Genomic DNA, 19,978 nt, shown 5'->3' with positions numbered 1-19,978 from the left:
TCAGAGCTCCAGAAACTGTGAACTAGACTGGAAATCATATCTTTCCAGTCCTCTTACCAAACTGAACTTACTTTCTCCACAGGAGAGATAAATTAGAAAACAAACAAACAAACAAACAAAAAAAAAACCACAAGTGTTTTATTAACCCTTTGCCCTCTTGAGTGAATAAGGTCCTTAAGCTTCTCCCCCACTCCTCCAGAAAACAAAGAAACAAAACAAAACAAACAAACAAAACAAACAAACAAAAAACCACCACTTTCAGTCAGCAGGATTATTCATCTGTCTTTGCTTTTGAAGTCTTTGCTTTCAGTGAAGGTGTTAATAGCAATAATTTAAGCCTTGCCTCATAACTATGGCAATTGAACTGGATTTGGCTCATTTAGTGGATTTTAAATGTCTACACTGCAAACTGCTATGTTCAGACTCACTATCAGGTACCCTTTGTAGACAGTGGAGAAAAATATTTTCTTCTAAAACTAAAAAAAACCAACATATTACTTCAATTTTGGTCATCCTGAAGTAGATGCTTATATTAAATTATATACTCTAAAAATGAGTACTTCTCGGTGAGATGAGGGTGACCAGCTCTGATGCAGGTGAGTTGTAACAGGCCACCAGAAACTGCATACAATTAAGTCATCAATTAATAAAGTTCAAAGTTGTAATGATTATCTAAACGAAAGTTAAGTTCTTATTTCTATGAAATATTACTGTTCCTACAGTACTGTGAGCTGTTCTGGCAGTGTTTCAAGTGAGCATTGTACTTTACCTTTAGGCTGGCCTCCTTAAAGTACGTACAAGATGTGGCTGTATTTATCTCCTGATACGAAAGAAATAAAACTTTCACCTTGGAGTTTGTTCCAGACTCATAAAAATACATGAATTTTGGAAGTATAAGTATTCAAGGACTAGATTTCTGGACAAGAATGACCTTGACAGCACAGAAGCACCTAGCACAAAGCTCTGAACCTTTCTGGCTCTGGGGAAACTTCTGAAGAAAATCAGGAAGGGGCACTGCTTTCCTCCTCTCCTTGTGCATAAACTACAAATTATCAGCTCTGTACCAAGAAAGTGTTTACCTAGGTCATGGAACTTAATATAAAGAAACGTGGTAATGTGGTACTCGGCTCTGGTGAGACCGCACCTCGAGTACTGTGTTCAGTTTTGGGCCCCTCGCTACAAGAAGGACATTGAGGTGCTTGAGCGGGTCCAGAGAAGGGCAACGAAGCTGATGAGGGGCCTGGAGAACAAGTCCTATGAGGAGCGGCTGAAGGAGCTGGGCTTGTTCAGCCTGGAGAAGAGGAGGCTCAGGGGTGACCTTATTGCTCTGTATAAGTACATTAAAGGAGGCTGTAGCGAGGTGGGGGTTGGCCTGTTCTCCCACGTGCCTGGTGACAGGTCGAGGGGGAATGGGCTTAAGTTGCGCCAGGGGAGTTTTAGGTTAGATGTTAGGAAGAACTTCTTTACTGAAAGGGTTGTTAGGCACTGGAACGGGCTGCCCAGGGAGGTGGTGGAGTCTCCATCCCTGGAAGTCTTTAAAAGACGTTTAGATGTAGAGCTTAGGGATATGGTTTAGTGGGGACTGTTAGTGTTAGGTTAGAGGTTGGACTCGATGATCTTGAGGTCTCTTCCAACCTAGAAATTCTGTGATTCTGTGTGATTCTGTGGTGTCTTTAGTTTCTGTATATAATTTAATTTTTGTAAAATGGCCTGTTGGAGGACACAGAGAGACCAGACTAGATGTTAAATACTCCTCTCAGGAAATGGTCAGAATGCTTTTTGTTTGTTTGTTAGGTTGGTTGGTTGTGTTTGTTGTTGTTTTTGTTTTCATTTTTTTCTTCACATTTTAAAGGTAAGAGCAATTGTGAAGACACAGAAAAACATATGAAATATATATGAAATCTTTTAAAATGTATATATATATAGATTTACCAATCTGCCTACTGCAAAATAAACAATGGTGATACCATAACATAGAGGCAATGCGTGATCAAAATTAATAGAAATCTAGGGCTAGGATAAGACTAGTCTTATCAATTTGAATGGAGGTGCCCTTGAATTATGAAGTATAAGAACTGAATCATTTTCTGAGATCACCTTGGAGGTATAGAAAGATCAGAATAATCTAAACTCTGAAATAAAATAAAATAATCCAGCCTTGAATCCAGATATGGATAGTGGATTCATTTTGTCCTACCTGGCCAGTTCACTGGTTGACCATAGGAAGATTTATATGATGCCACATATACACATTGCTTCAGCAGTTGTGATTCCAAATGTTGAACAGACACTTTCACTCTAGCTGTGTACTAAGTTCAAAACAGACTTAATTTTTATTCACCCCTCTCTCTTTTTTTTTTTTCCTTTGAAGAAGTAAATTAATTTTTTTACTTTTTTTTTTTTCCCCTGTAATGTTTTTTGTTTGGTTCCTTGTGATCTATATCATATGTACCCTAGGAGAAAAGCCTTCTAAAACACCACCCACTGACATAGCATGAATAAAAGCAGATAAAATAGAAATATATGCTATAGAGAAGAGTTCATCAAGTTTTGGTGATTGTCTTGTTTCATGAAGAGAGTTTGAATAGTTGATGAGGCTAAAATATGCTAAAGTTAAACCAAATAGAAATTTTTTTTTTTTTCATTTAGCTTTCAATTCATCTCAAAACATTTTACTAGAAGTATCTTAAGATTAAGATATAAATAGTGTCAGAAAAAGACTCATCCAATGGGAAACATTCTAGGTTAATGCTCTAAATACTAATACATGCATGTTTTCAAGGAGGAGTAATTTAGTTTGTGTCCTGGTGTAAGACCACCTGCAGTATGAAAGCCAGGACATGAAGGTTTGAAGATAAAAGTATATCATCAAACTGCTTATCTTATAAATTTATCTTTATCCTCTAAATTCCTCTTAAAGGATTTCTTACATCTTCAGTTTTGGTCAGAGACAGGAACTCTCTGACGCACTCTGATGCACTCTGGTTCTAACTCAATCTGCCAAATAATTGAATTATTAAATTCAATTATTAAATTGAATTATTAAATTCAATTGAATTATCTGCCAATTATTTGGCAGATTGAGTTAGAAAATAAATTCTTAAGAATATATAGAAATTATTGAAATTATTGAAAGTTTAAATGAAAATATTATTCTGTTTTTCACCAACTTAAGGTTGTGTCAGCAGGAGCAATAATTTCTATTAATGTAGCACAGAAAATCTTCATATTGTCTCCAGATTTCTAAAACTTTGTAAATTGCAATCTGAATACTGATGGTACTTAAACTGTGTCAAACTGTTATTTTCCCATATTCATTTGAGAAACTTGCATGCTAGTCTTTTTTCTGTATTTATTATTTATAATGGACAAATTCTCAGCAGGCATAAATAGATATTTTGCATAAGATACAAAATAGAATTCATCTGATTTACTTTATGTGAGGCATCTAGCTCAGGCTGAATAAATTTCAGTTTAACAGCAGTTGTAAACCTTGTGGTTCCAATGAAGAAGAATACATAGAAAAAAATGAATGATGAGAGGCTATTTTTCTATTCGTTTGATGTAACCACTGTAAACTCTCATAGTATAATAGTAGAAGAAAGATATTAAGATACCAGCAGTGTTATTGTGCTCTTGGATATTTCTAGCAGGCTAAGTAGTAACATGGTGAAAAAAAAAAATAAATAATAAAATGTCTTCAAGAAAAGTATCATCTTTCATTTGCTATTGCACACACTGAATAAATTGTTCATAATGTGGATTAGAAGTAGTAGTCTGTAAGAATATTCATCTCTACTCATTTCACTACATTCTGTTTTTCTATTTACAGTATCATTTTTATACATTGAAACAAACAAACAAAAAAATAACCAAACTCACCGTGTAAGTTTTTATGTAAAAGAATGAAGTGCAACAGTTTGGAATATAAGCAATTTCTATTTCAATACTTAGAGGCACCTGGGAATTTTCTACCTAACAAATTATCTCACTTAATCTTCCTGCAAATTAATGCATATAGAATCATAAAAAAAAAAAAAAATCTGTTCTACCTTCTGCATATGTAAACATCAGAACAGTTATTCTAACAGTAGGTTCTAATTTCTCTAACCTTTCTATGCTCAAGGATTTATAAAAATTAAAAATGAATCCATTTAATTACATAGTCATTTTCAGCTCATTCCACATTTTAATTGCTTGCTTTATGTGTGTCCACAACTAGAAAACACTTTATATGTGCTGCAGGACTGTTTTCTTCCATTAAAATTGTAAAGGCAGGGAAATCCACTGTTCTGAAATGTAATCGTAGAGCAAAAAAACACCTCACTGGAAAAGTATTATCAACAATTTTTATTCTATTTACCCAACAGTAGTAGTTTGACTGTCCTGGCTTCCCTCTCTGCATCTTCCTGGAGTTTCTTTTCCAGCTCTCTGGATCTCCTGGCTGACTCCTTGCTCTCAGAACTGGCTCCGCTGCCCATCTTGAGGTGGTCACAATCCTCTCTGTGCCAACTGATTTACTTCTATGTAGACTAGTTGCTTTAATTCAGGACAACAGCCTGTACTTTGAGGAAATCTAAGAATTCTGGACACCTCTGTGTTCAGTCTTCAAATCAAATAGTCCCTTTTCACATGTCATATGATCTGGAGCTGCTACAGTCAAGGATTTACATAGCAACATGAAGTGTACTGTTATGATGTCAGAGAACTAAAATGATCTATTCAAAAGCAAAATCAAGGTCTAGATAGTTCTTTATCCATGGCCAGACAGTGTCCAGCCTCACACATTTCAAAAAAATATGAAGAATGTCTTGAAACAATAAATATGAGAATAATTCAGCTAAAGGGGAAAAAAAAAAAAAAAGAATAAATAAGTTTTGAAGCCAAAAAAAGGTTTATATGTCTTTGAAGCATTTGAATAATTTATTTTTCATCTTTCTCAGTGGTTACAACCCTAAATATCAGTATTCTTTATTTAAAATTAACCTAATTTGGATCTGTATTGAAGACATTTTATTTTGAATTATTAATTATCTTGCAGAATGTTTGATATATTTTCATATTATGGCAAGTTCATTTGTTTTCTTGTAATGACAATAAGCACTTCACTGCAGTTTGTAACACCTTTGTTATACTTTTGTGTGGTCTTTCCTTAATAACTCTCATAGTGCTTTTTTCATTTCTTTATGATTTTATTATCAGTTTTGGCCGAAAGTACCACACTTTCTTTGTCTAAGACAGGAAAGAGGTCAGATTCTCCTTACTGATGTAATTATTTTGTCTTAGTTTCTTCACAATGTAATAGCAATATAGAAATATTGTATGTAATATGGTGGACACATTACTTAGTATGTGCTGCCAGCAGAGCTGAGAAAATATATTCTTTTGTAATCCACACCTGGTTGTAGCGGGTAAGAGTAGAATTACCGTCAGGACTAAAAGATTGAAAATGATTGTTTACAATACTATAAATACTTGTAATGTTATATTTATTCACTTTGCCCAGTATTTCAGTTACATTAAATATAGAAACTTGTATAAAGTTGCATTACTCTTTTACAATTATTGACTAGAAATAGTCAATAATGCTTTGACTTTACACTGTGTAAGCTTTAGAAGGTTTAGACCAGAAATACTGTTTAAGAGAGGTATAAGCTCTCAGTTTGGTGGTGTCAGATGTATTTTCCAGCCAGAAGAAAAATATGGAAGAGGACCTGAAGCAAAGTTTTTCACTCATCCTTCCTATAGAATAGAAACTTTCCCACGGCAGGACCCCAGATTTAACAAGAAGGCAAGTAGCACTGGGTCACAAGGGTGGCAGGGAGAGGAATAAAGATGAGCAGCATTCTTAATGACTTGTGCTCCATATGAGCAGGAGAGTGCTGTCTTCTGAGAAAAGACAGGCCTTTTGCTGTCCCTGTCCCATTTACAAGAGTGTCATCTTGTAAAAAGACCACATACTGCTGTTAAGATCTGAAGATGTGCTTGTTTGTCTTATGCTTCTCAGTCAATGGAGCAAGAAGCCCTATTTTCAGTCTCCTTGCGTTGCTTTGCCATAAATGAATAACCAGTACTTACCAACAGCTGATTTTTTTTTTGCATGTATATCTGCAAAGATATAGATGTATATGTAAAGATGTATATCTGCAAAGGAAGAAAATGCTCTATTTTGTTAAGCTTATATTCCTACTTTTTTTTTTTTTTTACTCATTAATATAGACCATAATAAAATCTTTATGCAGCCGTACTAATAACATGTTTGTTTAAAAAAAATAAAATAAACAGCCCCAGAAGTGTTCTATCTACACCAGGTGTCTGTTTACCGGAACCATAGGCAAGTACCATGCTCTTATGGATTTCAGTGGACTTGAAAATTAATTATGTTTGAGCATTCCTGAATATTTCCAGAATTTACAAATTAACTGCTACAGCCACAAAGCGTGAAGAAGAACATCACCTCCAGATAAAGAGCCCAATACACTACTGAGTTATTCAAGGCATATACTGTTATATCTCTACTCATTTTGCATTAAATTTTTACAATATCAAACTGGAATAGTACAATGGCAAACTAGCTCCTATTCATCTGCAGTGGAAAAAAATGAATGTAAATAAACAATGGAGAAAGTTTTATATCATTTTTCCTACCATCTCTTGTTTTTGTTATGCCTACATACATGAGTTAACTTTATATAATTAGGTGATGCAAACATGCTGCAAAGAGAATGTCAATAGAAATAAAGATAAAAACAGCTACTTCATAAACATACATTAACAATTGCTTCACAAAACATGCAATAAAAATTTCTTCATAAACATGCAATAGCATGAAATTAACATCTTACTCATCTGTTTTGCTTGGTTCTGCCTTCTAACTCTTGACTAAATAGTTTACTGAAAAACACAACAGACTGTGCCTATTTCTCAGGGAAATTAAAACAGATTTAGGAGAATGAAGAGGATTCTGATCTGCTTTGGATATCATCATTATCGTCATTGTTATCACAACCTATATTCTGATTGAGGAACTTTCTACTCATGATCAAGACAGAAGCAATAGACACTGACTTACAGAGTTCAGTTGAATCTAAAATATTTTGCAATAACTTTTCTTCACCTCTTCTAGTTGCAATAACAAAAATATTGCCTCCCTGTCTTTCTTCTATTGTGTAAACCAGGTATGGTTGAAATTAAACTCACTGAAAAAGAGTAAGTCTGGAAAGCCTTCCTCTGAAATACAATCACACTTTGTGAAGAATATTATGTTACTGGAGTTATTTCTAGAGATGCACTCTAGGTGGTGCTGATATATAAAGCGTACATTGCAAGCATTTTGTAGCTACTATGAGAAATTCTGAGACACTTTCTGAACGGATCTTTCAGATGATCAGTTCATGGATTTGGAATTCTGGATTGCAATTCCAAATTTTGATTTTGTAACTTATATTAAAGGTGTATCAGTTTGGGATTTTTGTTTGGCATTTATATAGATTGTACTCTTTAAAGACTCTTTCAATGAACTTAGGTTTTATTTTTTTGTTCGTTTATTTGTTTTGTAAGTTATTTTCAGTTTCTTAAAATAAACAAATAAACAACAAAGCAATGAAAAAAACAACCAAACTATAATCTTCCTATCTTCCTTCCAGTCAAAGAAAAAGGAATAGCTTAGGAAATTTGCAATTTCTTTTTCTTTTTCTTTTTCTTTTCTTTTCTTTTTTTTTTTTTTCTTTATTTTATTTCTATGTCTTTTCATTCAGAAACTGACCAGTTAAGGGACCTAAAGGTACACAAGTCCATGAGACCCGATGAGATACATCTGCCGTCATGAGGAAACTAGCGGATGTTGTTGCTAAGCCACTGCCTATCATATTTGAAAAGTTGTGACAGTCTGGTGAAGCTCCCACTGACTGGAAGAGGGGAAACAGAACTCCATTTTCAAGAAGGGAAAAAAGGAAGACCAGGGAACTACAGGCCAGTCAGTCTCACCTCTGCACCTAGCAAGACCTTAGAGCAGACCCTCCTGAAAACTATGTTAAAGCACATTAAAAAAAAAAAGGGGGGGGGGGAGGGCAATTGGTGACAGCCAGCATAGCTTCACTAAGGGCAGATTGTGCCTGACCAATCTGGTGGCCTTCTACAATGGGATTGCAGCATTGATGGGTAGGGAAAGAGCAACTGATGTTATCTACCTGGACTTGTGTAAAGTATTTGACACTGCCCTGCATGATATCCTTGTCTCTAAATTGGAGAGACATGGTTCTGATGGATGGACCACTTGATGGGTAAGGAATTGACTACATGGTCACACTCAAAAAGTCGACGTCTCAATGTCCAGGTGATCAGTAACTAGTGGTGCTCCTCAGGGGTCAGTATTGGGACTAACACTTCTTAACATCTTTGTTGGTGACATGGGCAATGGGACCAAGTGCATCCTCAGCAATTTTGCTGATGACACCAAGCTGTGTGGTGTGATTAACACACTGCAGGGAAGGGATGCCATCCAGAGACAGGCTTGAGACGGGGGCCTGTGCAAACATCATGAAGTTCAACAAGGCCAAGTGCAAAGTCCTGCATCTGGGTCAGGGAAATCCCAAGCACAAACATGGGCTGGGCAGAAAATGGTTTGATAGCAGCCCTGATGGGAAGGACCTGAGGGTGTTGGTTGATGAAAAGCTCAGCATGAGCCAGCAATGTGCACTTGCAGCCCAGAAAGCTAACCGTATCCTGGGCTGCATCAAAAGCAGCATGGCCAGAAGGGCAAGGCAGGTGATTTTCTCCTTCTGCTCTGCTCTTGTGAAACCCCACCTGGAGTATTGTGTTCAGCTCTGGGCTCCCTCCCCCCCCCCAGCATTAAAAGGACATGGATATATTAGAAGAATACAGAGGAGGGTCATGAAGATGATCAGAGGGCTGGAGCACCTCTCCTATGAAGACAGGCTGAGGGAGTTGGGGTTGTTCAGCCTGAAGAAGACAAGGCTCCACAGGGACCTTATAGTACCTAAGAAGGGCCTATAGAAAATCTGGGGAGGGACTCTTTTTCAGGGAATGTAGTGATAGGACAAAAAAGAGGGAGGATTTAGATTACATATAAGGAAGAAATTCTTTGCTCTGAGGGTGTTGATTCACTGGAACAGGTTGCCCAGAGAAGCCCCATCCTGGAAGTCTTGGGGCTTTGAGCAACCTGGTCTGGTGGGAGGTTCCCCTGCCCATAGCAGGGGGTGGAATCAGGTGATCTTTAAGGTCCGTTCCAACCCAAACCATTCTATGATTCTATGATTTTAAGTCTGTTTCACTACAGACATTTCACTATAACTAATGTTTTCCCTTTCACCTGATAACATTTGGAGGAGTGACATTGGTGGAAAAGGAGGAAGTTTTACTAAGAATAGAATTCTCTAGATATAGAAACTTTTAATACATTTCCTCCAGTATACTCTTAAATAAAGGAAGCCTGAAAAATCTTCAATACAATGCCTGTTACAATCACAGGAAGACTTTCAGCTCTTTCAGTTGTTCTATTACTCTATTGCACATTTGACCATTTCCATGTTGTGATAAACCATGTTGTGGTTTAACCCAGCCAGCAGCTAAATACCACACAGCTGTTCACTCATCTTCCCTTCTTCCTCTCTGGGATGGGGGAAATAAACTGGAAAATGAAGCCTGTGAGTTGAGATAGAGACAGTTTATTAAAACAGAAAAATAATAATAACAATAGTAATAATCACAGAATCACAGAATCTCTAGGTTGGAAGAGACCTCAAGATCATCGAGTCCAACCTCTAACCTAACACTAACAGTACCCACTAAACCATATCCCTAAGTTCTACATCTAAACGTCTTTTGAAGACTTCCAGGGATGGTGACTCCACCACCTCCCTGGGCAGCCCGTTCCAGTGCCTAACAACCCTTTCAGTAAAGAAATAATAATTATAATGACAATAATAGTACTACTAATAACAATGTGTATGAAACAAGGGATGCACAATGCAATTGCTCACCACCCACTGACCAATGCCCAGCCTAACCCCGAGCAGTTCAGCCCTCCCTCCCCGGCTAGCCACCCCTATATATCGTTTAGCATGACATCAGGTGGTATGGAATACCCCTTTGGCTAGTTTGGGTCAGCTGTTCTGGGTCTGTCCCCTCCCAGCTCTTGCTGCACCTCCAGCCTGCCTGCTGGCAGGACAGAGCAAAAACCTGAAATGTCCTTGGCTTGGTGTAAGCACTGCTCTGCAACAATTAAAACCTCAGCACTCTTCTCATCCTAAGCCAAAACATAGCACCCTACCAGCTACTAGGAGGAAAATTAACTCTGTCCTAACTGAAACTAGGACAGTGGGGAAGAAAGTTTCCCTTATACCCAAAATGCTGTCAAGTTCATCTGGACTTTCATAACTACTCTTGTGCTGTACTTCTTGAGAAACCCTGCTGAATGACAGATGTTACAGAGGAAGTACAGAGTCTCCTTATATGCTCAAAGTCAGCACTGCTATTAGTTTAGACCCATGGCAAGCTGCATTAACATGACACAAAGCTAGATGTTTTGAAAACTGTTTTGAAATCTGTTAAGAATCAAAGTTTATTACCTTTGGCACTTGGCCACAGTCACGTGGCTTAAGTGTTTATGGATCTGAGTTACTTTCTCCACATAGGACCGTGTTTCACTATGTGATGTTTACAGTTTGGATTGTCATCTTTATTGTGCAGTGTACACATGCCCATATTACTTGACTGTGACCAGACATCTCAGGGTATCTTTTCGTCTCTTAGACTTGAAAGAACAGGAATGTAAGATGGATCTGGAAGCAAGTAGTAGGGTTAACTTCAAAACTTTCAATCCAGCCTAGCAATAACAGGTAATGGGGGAGAACCTTTGGGTAGTAGATTGGCTATGAAAGTCTTCTCAACTATCCCCCATTGCTACTCCAATACCCTTCCGAGATATTGTGACTTAGTCATAAAAGCAAAACTGTTGAAGTTCAAGTGTGATATGAAACCCACATAAAACATCCAAATAAGTACCTATGTCCTCTTAGGAATCATCTTCATACATCTCAAGACAAGTAGAAAATATATCAATTTCAAAACCAACTGTACATGGCACTGAAATATCTGATATAGAATAAGAAAATGTATCATTTAACTGGTGGCACCAGTCACCTTCATAATCCTGTGTTTATGGAAATAGCATTAGGAGACAGAATTACTTTTGTTATTCATCATTCTGTCTCCACAATAGAAGCAGACCTTTCAGAGTCTCTGGCATCAGGTTTTCTGATTTTCCCTAAAGCACTGTTGCCTTTGATCCTGCCAGTGCACATACATGATGTGTTTAATTGAGTTGACTCAAGTGTAGTCAGAGCTTGGACTTCCTCAGTTTCCGACTGGGGAATCCAGAAATGCTTCTTTGGGCACACTGTTACTATTACACACCCATACTCAATTTGCTGTCCAGCATCCAGGTCTTTTTTGCAAAGCCACTTTCAGCTTGGATTGCTGCATCAGGTTATTCTGCTCCAGGTGCAGGAATTGTCATTTTACCTTGAACTTCGTGAGGTTCACACTGGTCCTGTAATTCTTGTAGCTCATCTGTCCAAAAGGCAGCCTTGCCCTGTAACATACCAATCACTTATAAACACTGTTCAGTTAATGTTACGTTAACCCAGAGCAGTACGTAGGCACATGTGAAATTCAGTGTTTGGACAACAGAACTATTCCCTACTGGAAAAAGTTAATAAGTTGCTTGAGTCTTTTCAAGCATATTTTTCAGAAATTAAAATATCTCTAACACAACTGTTTTAGTAGAGTCACATATGTAAGAGGACATAACTGAACACAGTGTTCTAGATATTGTCTTGGACGTTTGCATGATGAGCTATCATCTGTAGTTTCCATGCTATTCAGAACAGCTGTAGTAAAACAAGGTTAATTAATATCCTGATAACTGGTAAGAAATCATGGATCTACTTAATCTCACTTGAGACCATTATATATCTATTTCTCGAAGCTTCTTTGTGTTGGTTTATTTTTTATACTACCTCCACATTTTTCAAAGTCAAGAATTTTAAAAGTCGACAATGCAGATTTAATATCCATGTTTACGGCAGATACTTAAGAAAAGATATGATTGACAGCTCTGTGGATTCCCTTATAAGCGATATTAGTCTTAAACTATAAGTTCCTGAAACTTTCTAACTGGAAAACAAACAAACACAAACAAACAAACAAAAACAAAAACAAACAAAAAAAAACAAAGAAAAAAATGTAAGTTTTTTATGATGAATAAAATATTGTTTCTATGAAAAACATTTAAATGCAAAGAATATATTAATAGGTTAAGTTCCCAGTTGAAAATTCTGCATCTTTTCCTTCAACATATATATATATGTAAGATATAAATAAGTGAATGGCGTTTAACATTTATTTTTTATTTTATTTTATTTTCTAATTTGTTATTGTCTTTCTCTAGGAAACATTATCAAAAATTATTATATATTTCCTTATAGAAGGAAAAAAAAAAGAAAAGAAAAGAAAAGAAAAATTAGTCCCTTAGTTCTATAACAGGATTAAAGAAATGATACTGTATCACTTCCAAAGCCACTTTGTTATATAAAAAAGAAAAAGTAATTATATAGTCATTCATTTTTATTGATTACAGAGGAAAATGAAAAGGAAGTAGAAGAGAGAAAGAAAGAATATTAAAAAAGAAAAAGAAGAAGAAGAAGAAGAAGAAAAAAGAAAAAAAGAAAAGGAAAAAGAAAAAGAAAAAGAAAAAGAAAAAGAAAAAGAAAAAGAAAAAGAAAAAGAAAAAGAAAAAGAAAAAGAAAAAGAAAAAGAAAAAACTGTTACATTTTTAATGCTGCCAGATTTTTTTATTATTTTTTTATTTGTTTTTAATATATTGACATATTCAATAATTCTTGTACCTTTTTCTGAAGATCTCAGGCTCACTGTGAGATACGTGAAGTGTATTGAAGTTAGTTCAGTTTTTCTAAATTGAAAACTGAACTTCAGTACACTCATTATCTTCAGTTCTATATTTGCCACACATACTGATGCAATGGAATATGTGACATTGTGTGTGTAGAGATTATTGGGAGCTGGGTGGGGGCTAGCTGGCTGAGAATCAGTCCAGATAAGGCTCACATAATTTTGATGTGTTTACAAATACTTTAGCTGAACATAGGCTGTGTTCTTACTGAACCTATGTCAATTTTGTGACAGCAAACATGTGGCTAAGCTATTATGTTCAAGTAAAGAACCAGTCATTCCAAAAATTTTTAAATTGCTGCATAATTTTGCCTTATTAGTAAAAAAGAAACATCTAGTGCAAAATCATTAAAGAACCCCAAACTCTTCAGTTTCTCCTGAACAAATACTCTGATTCCAGACCACACTTACGGAATTGATTTCTCTAATGTATTTGAAAGAGCTATGAACTGCACTGTCTAAAGTGTTTTTCCCTGATTTCTTACATGAAGACAACAAATATCTCAGCATCTGACCCTTCTACAAATATTAGCAGATGATCTCTCTGTTATGATGCATTTAAATTTTCTCCTGACTTTCACCTGAGAAAATTGAAAGGGACAGTCAGAAAGTAACGCACTGTAATGAGTATGTTATTTTAGGTTTTTGAACTGATTCATATGTATTTCCCAGTGGAGTGTCTGACACTCTCCAGCTGGCTTCTTCAAGGGGTGTATCTCATATTTTCAGAAAAATGTTAGGGAATCTTAGCAAAAAAAAAGTGGAGGATGCCTGCAATTTCTGTAAAAAGGATTTCATTTCTAGTACAGGATGAACAGTCAACATAGTACATTAAAAAAAATCTTAAAACAATGGGCAAATATTTGCCAACATCTCACTCTGAATATTTCTAATTCCCAGAAGAGCCATATATTAAGATCTGCCAAGTCCCACAGTGCCTTGCACTGTCAAAAATGAAGAAAGAGTATGAGCAAAAACGATTCTAATTTGACTCCTTGAGTAACAAATATTTTAACCTTTCCTTTTGGAGTCAAACTGGTATGCAGGGGAAAATATTGAAAAGATAAAAAAAATATATATATTTTTTTCTTGACATAATGGTAGTCCTCCTTTTTTGTTGTTATTGTTGGTGGCATTGTTGTTGTTGTTCATGTGTGACTGCAGTCCCTTTGGCAAGCATGGGACTCCACATAGAACATGAGCAGATCTGTACTGTAACATAGCTGAGTAGTTATTGACAATGTTTAGCTTCTGAATACTGAAGATGGTATAAGTAGATAGTTTCAGAGCTTGGAAAAACTTTGCAGACTGGAAAATAAACAAAGAAACAAACAAATAAAAAGCAGTTACAGGCTGCTAACTGAATCAAACCTTGCTGCTTGAAGTGTGTCCACTTCTTTTCTTTTGTGTAAGAGCTGTTTTCATATTGTCATAATCCCTATGGGAAAGACTGTAGAAGAGGTTGGTCTGCTGCTGAGGTAATGCATCACATCTGAAGAGAGATGGCTTAATCTATATGGACTCTTATACTGTATTCTCATGGAAGTTGACTTCGGTGTCTTACTAGTTCTCTCATTCTGACTCTAGATCACATTATTACATAAATGAGATTCTTATGTTGGTAGGTTTTTAGAGAGGATGGTGGCATAAGGGAACCATTTTTAAAGGTGCATTTCACTGTAACTCTGTGTTAGACCCGATGAATTAAAAGAACAGAACACGGCAACAAAATATGGTAAGGCGAGAGAGTGATTTCCTGGGAAAGTCAGTCTATGGTATTCAAATTATTCTAAGAAAGCCTGTCTCCTGCTTGGTATAACTTCTGTAAGAAAAATTACTTCTCCAGGGCAGAAAAGCTGTTTCTCATTATCTTTGTGGCTGGCAACCATTTTAGCTTCTGATTGAGCCCTATACATTCTCATTTACTTCTGTGGTCAGATCAGTTCAACTTTCAAACATCTTCAACTAAGATGTATAAAGTAATTTCAGTTTCAATGGTATCCTGAAATAATGTGCAATAGCATCATGATGTACCTCGTGTTGACACATGTAGCATGTAGAAGAAGTACTAGGATTTTTCACTCTGGGGATTGTAAGAATTATGTTTTATGTATTCTTCTATGCTGCTTATAAAGTAGCATTATAATTAATGCAGCTTGAGGTGACATTTCCCCTAGAAAAATGTGTATTGTCCTGGGAAGAATTCAAGGGAAAATGGAAATTACCTCATTTTTCTCAGCTCCCACTCCCCTTAAAGAGGAATTTAAGAGACGAGCATTTCTTCCTGAGCTGGGCCTCCACCCCTGAAATGTTCTGTACTTAGAGAGGGAAGGAAAAACAAAAACAAAATATTTTTACTACTCTCCTGAATGACAGGAGCACAGCTCAACCTCCTTGGACATTTGGGAAAGAGGATCCTAAGCACATATGTTAAGAACTTTACTCACATACTGTGAACCTCTGAATCCTCAGTGTCTCACAAGAAATGAGATCAGAACCTAGGTGAAAAGGAAATGAAGAGCCTACAAGACTAGCCAGACATTTTATGAATGTCAATAATGTCTAAGTGTTGTTCCATAACTAATCACAGCTGGGAGTGGGTCTCCATCCTCAATGGTGTCCAACTTCAAATGCTGAAAAGGAAGTATAAAAATAATTTGGTAATTATAAACTAACTTTTTAAGATGGGGAACACCTATTTACTTCCAGGCAGCACATTAATTTATGCTTTCAAGAGTGATGGTCTTGTTATTCAAAACCACATGTTCGTTTCCAAAATTAAATATCCTTCCATTTTTATTCTGAAAGTTGTAACTTTAAGTAGAATTGCTTCCTACTCTTCAGGGGACTTGTTCTCTTGACATCTCCAAATGTTTTGTGCAATAGTCTCTATTCCCAGCGTTTATCTTGTCTCAAGTTCAACCATCTGAGTCTGTCTGTAACTGAACTGCAGAACAGAATCTGCAGGCTCTCTTCTTCCAGAAGTCATTGTAACACCCATACCTTATTTTAAAGTTAGTGTTGTGCAGCTGGCAAGCTGTATTACTGGTATCTCACACAACTTTTTCAGGCTACTTATTTAACTGCATGCCCTCTGTTGCTGTCAAATCACCCTGATGGAAAGTCATCTCTGGGTTGAAGTGTTGGCTGGATGCCTTGTGCTGCCCTTTGTGATTCTAGCTTCATGGAAGTGTGTATGTGTGTGTTTGTGTGTTGGGGGAGGAGAGAAGCAGTCCTGCTATCTGAGCAGTCGAGCAGACACACCTCATGCTGTGGTGTGTTGCTCTGCTTGGGTCTTAGATTTCATTTGTGCCTGCCCAGTTTTTAAGTCCTTCTGACCTGCAGACACTGCAGGGCTGGATTCCAACATTTGTGATCAGGCTCCTCATACATATTCAGCCCCATATTCTGTTCAGATTTACACTTTGTAATTAAACTACTCACTACATATGTAGATTAGCAATGCCACTAGCCTTTCCAGATGACCAGCTCTTCTGAGTTATTTTGTGACATGCGACAGAAATAAGTCTTCCTATTCAGTATTTGACCCCTATGCTCAGTTATGTGTTTAATTTATAGGCAGCAGCTATATTAGTGTATTCAAGAATGCCTGGCAATTATCCTGGAATGGAATTGTTAGAACCATCCTGGTGAAGAATGTAGAGTGTTTGCAACTTTCCCTGGATAATTCTTGGACTTGGCTTGACAATGAAAATTGTCATGACTAAAGAAAGATTATTCACAACCTGTTTTGAACCTTTTGACTGTTTATTAACACAGACTTGAGATGGTCTGTGATATTTATTCTCAGTTACTGTAGGTGCAAGGTTCTGAAGCTGATGATGTAATGGACAAGATGTGTCCAAGCTAGCTCGTGGTCAGCCTTTCCTGATTTTGGCTCTCAAAGCCTTATTCTGCATTACACCTTCCTGTGCTTCCTAAGTTAGAGTGTGAGAACAGTCTGAGATGGCTTCTATGCCCACAATATGCACAAATCTGTAATACCAGTGACAAGAGTTTCTCTATAAGTGGGAAGAACCACTTAGATAACAGGTGCAATCCAGACTTTGGAGGAAGCCTTTCCAGTACAAGTTATGTGTTACTAACATAATATTATTGTACTGCCTAGCTCATTTATTTCATGATGTTGTCTGCCAGGATATTTTAGCTTCCTGGATTTTTTAGCCTTTGATATAGTCAAAATCCATAGAATTAGTAGTATTTTTAGCATAGCAATAAATTCAGAAAACAAAAGGGCAGTAGATACATTATTTGACTTCTGGCTTCATTAATATCTACAACCGTTAGAGCAAATTAGTCAATAAAAGGCAGACAAGGTCTTTCAAAGATGCATTTCTCTTTAGATGACTGCAGAATCCTATTTATTTTACATCACAGTCTGTGCTGATCTATGTATTTATGGAAGCCAGTGCCTATGTCCCAGAGCAGCACAAACACTTCAGCAATGTGGTCCTTTTAGTGCTGTCTGTGGATTGTGCAGACACCTTCCACTTCTACAGCTGCCATAAGCAGTATAAAGCAAGAAGCATAGTAGCCTATTTTCCTAGTTTGGCCACCAGTTTCATTTCATAATATACCATAACATGTGGGGAATGCTAGAGGTTAACTTCTGAAAAAGTAAGATCTGCCTTCAGATGTGAACAAGCGATGATATGCTTGCAGGTTCCTCTTTGTTCCCAGCTACTCTGTCAAAATTATGATTTTGTGTTTGATCGTTGTATCAGTGTCTAAACCTAGCATTTTATTTTGATCAATTTGCTGATCAGCATCTCACTCAGCATCTTCCTGGAACGTATAATCCTATCACATATTTCAGGAAGGGTAATGTTCCAGGAAGGGAATGTTCCTGGAATGTTCCAGGAAGGGCAACCCTGGAAATATCTTGCCACTTCCAAGACCTGAGGTTGAAGAGAGTTTTGAGAAAAAGAACAAAAATAACAAAAGAAATCAGATGGTGCATCATTGTGAATAGAGACCTACAGTATGGCAGTTCTTTCTTCTTTTTTCTTTTTTTTTTTTTTTTTTTGGTATATTAGAGAAATCACAGTGGCCAAAGATAAAGATGTAATTAGTTGTGTGAGAACTTTAAAAGTAGGAGGAAGAGTTATAACTTTTAAAAAATTGCCAAGAGGCATACCCAAAGACAGAAAAGAATATTTCTCTGATGTGTGTACTTTGGGAAATGGTCATCTCATTCTCCAGAGACATTTCTAATTATGTGACACTATGTAAAAAAAGAACTGAAAAATCCTCTTTATCACCATCTGATACCATGAGATGCTATTTTGAGCATCACATTGTAGTGGGTTTACGTGGCAAGGTTTTGGTAGCAGGGGGCCATAGGGGTGGTTTCTGTGAGAAAGATCTAGAAGCCGCCCCATGTTTGGGAAGGGCCCCGTTGTTTTCCAGATCTGAGCCAATAAGCGATGCTGTTTTGCGCCTCTGTGAGAGCATATTTAAGACAGGGGAAAAAACGCTGCGCCACACAGAAGCCGGGAGAGTCAAGGGAGTGAGAAACAGCCTTGCAGGTGCCAAGGTCAGTGTAGAAGGAGGGGGAGAGGTGCTCCAGGTGCCGGAGCAGAAGTCCCCTGCGGCCTGTGGTGAGGACCATGGTGAAGCAGGATGTCCCCCTGCAGCCCATGGAGTATCACGGTGGAGCAGGGTTTCACGCTGCAGCCCGTGGAGGAGACCACGGTGGAGCAGGTGGCCCTGCACCGATGGAGGCTGCCGCCTGTGGAAGACCCCTGCCGGAGCAGATTCCGGGCCGGACCTGTAGCCCGTGGAGAGGAGCCCACGGAGGAGCAGGTGATCTGGCAGGAGCTGCTGCCCGTAGGGGAGCCAGGTTGGAGCAGTTTGCTCCTGAGGGATGGACCCCGTGGTACGGACCCATATCTGGAGCAGTTCTGGAAGAGCTGCTGCCTGTGGGAAGCCCACGCCGGATCAGTTCGTCAAGGGCTGCATCCTGTGGGTGGGACCCCACAGCACAGGGGACGAGAGTGACCGAGAAGGAGCGGCAGAGAAGAAGTGCTGTAGACTGACCATAACCCCCATTCCCCCGTTCCCCTGAGCCGCTCGGGGGGAGGAGGTGGAAGAGGGTGGATGGGGGGGAGGTGCTTTTGGTTTCTTTCCTTTGTTTCTCACTTCTCTAGCTTGTTAGTAATGAGCAATAAATCTTACTATCTGTCTTCTTATACTGAGTCTGGTTTGCCCGTTACACTAATTATTGCGTGATTTTCTCGTCCTTATCTCAATCCTTGAGCCCCTTTCACATATTTTCTCCCCATTCCTCTTTGAGGAGGGGAGTGAGAGAGCGGCTGTGGTGGAGCTCGGCTGCCCACCTGAGTAAAACCACCACACACATTTGTACACCTTTGTATCTATGAAAACAAAATAACATTTTCATATTATATTATGTTGTTTTAAAAGAGCATATTTATGTAGACATATTCAAAAATATTTCATCGTTCACTTCAATGTTGTGTATTCTTCATTAATAATTCACCAGAATCATGAATGCTAAGTAAAACTACATGCTTTCATTGCTATCAAAATGTTGAAGTGTATTTGTTGATATTAGTTGTACCTGTCCTCAGATGCCTACAGTGTATGAGTCTAAATTTCAATGAGACACCTTCTATCCTTTTTACAGGCAATGAAAAATAATAGGCATTTCCAGATTTTAGTTTCCTCTCACACATACAGCAAATAGCATAGAGGCCTCATCTTCTACTGCTAAAATCATCACCAAGAATGCTAAAATCTTTTTTATTTCTTCAGTACTTTCAGAACTTTAGTTCTTCAGTACTTTCATTGTCATTCTCACAAAGGCTCTTCTGAACATGGTTATCATCAGAAGCACATATTTTGCATCAGAAGCAAAATATGTATTATTATTAATATTTATTATTACTATTATTAATAATTACACCGTTATTATTAATAATTATTATTAATTATTATTATT

The 19,978-nt window shown here is 37.4% G+C and overlaps 1 protein-coding gene across 5 annotated transcripts in view; it reads right to left on the bottom strand.

The window, feature by feature from the left end:
- The window catches only part of LOC101797418 (guanine nucleotide-binding protein G(t) subunit alpha-3), a 77,542-nt gene that overhangs the window by 25,447 nt on the left and 32,117 nt on the right, over nucleotides 1–19,978 (bottom strand). Inside the window, exons 1-2 of one of the 5 annotated variants that reach the window (XM_027459794.3) lie at nucleotides 12,930–13,048; nucleotides 11,545–11,614 (exon numbers count right to left, since the gene is read on the bottom strand). The exons of 1 other annotated variant lie outside the window; for it this stretch is intronic. Coding sequence is in view for 2 of the 4 variants with exons in the window: in XM_027459809.3 (XP_027315610.1) it covers nucleotides 4,364–4,481 (118 nt within the window). In the remaining 2 variants the exon portion in view is untranslated. Of the gene's footprint in view, nucleotides 1–4,363; nucleotides 4,865–6,078; nucleotides 6,127–11,544; nucleotides 11,615–12,929; nucleotides 13,057–19,978 lie in introns of those variants that run through there. 3 more of the 5 variants (XM_072028429.1, XM_038173001.2, XM_027459809.3) reach the window with 3 other exon arrangements.

The sequence above is a fragment of the Anas platyrhynchos genome, chromosome 1 (assembly GCF_047663525.1).
Source record: "Anas platyrhynchos isolate ZD024472 breed Pekin duck chromosome 1, IASCAAS_PekinDuck_T2T, whole genome shotgun sequence".
NCBI lineage: Eukaryota > Metazoa > Chordata > Aves > Anseriformes > Anatidae > Anas > Anas platyrhynchos.
This window is presented reverse-complemented; position numbering and strand designations above follow the sequence as displayed.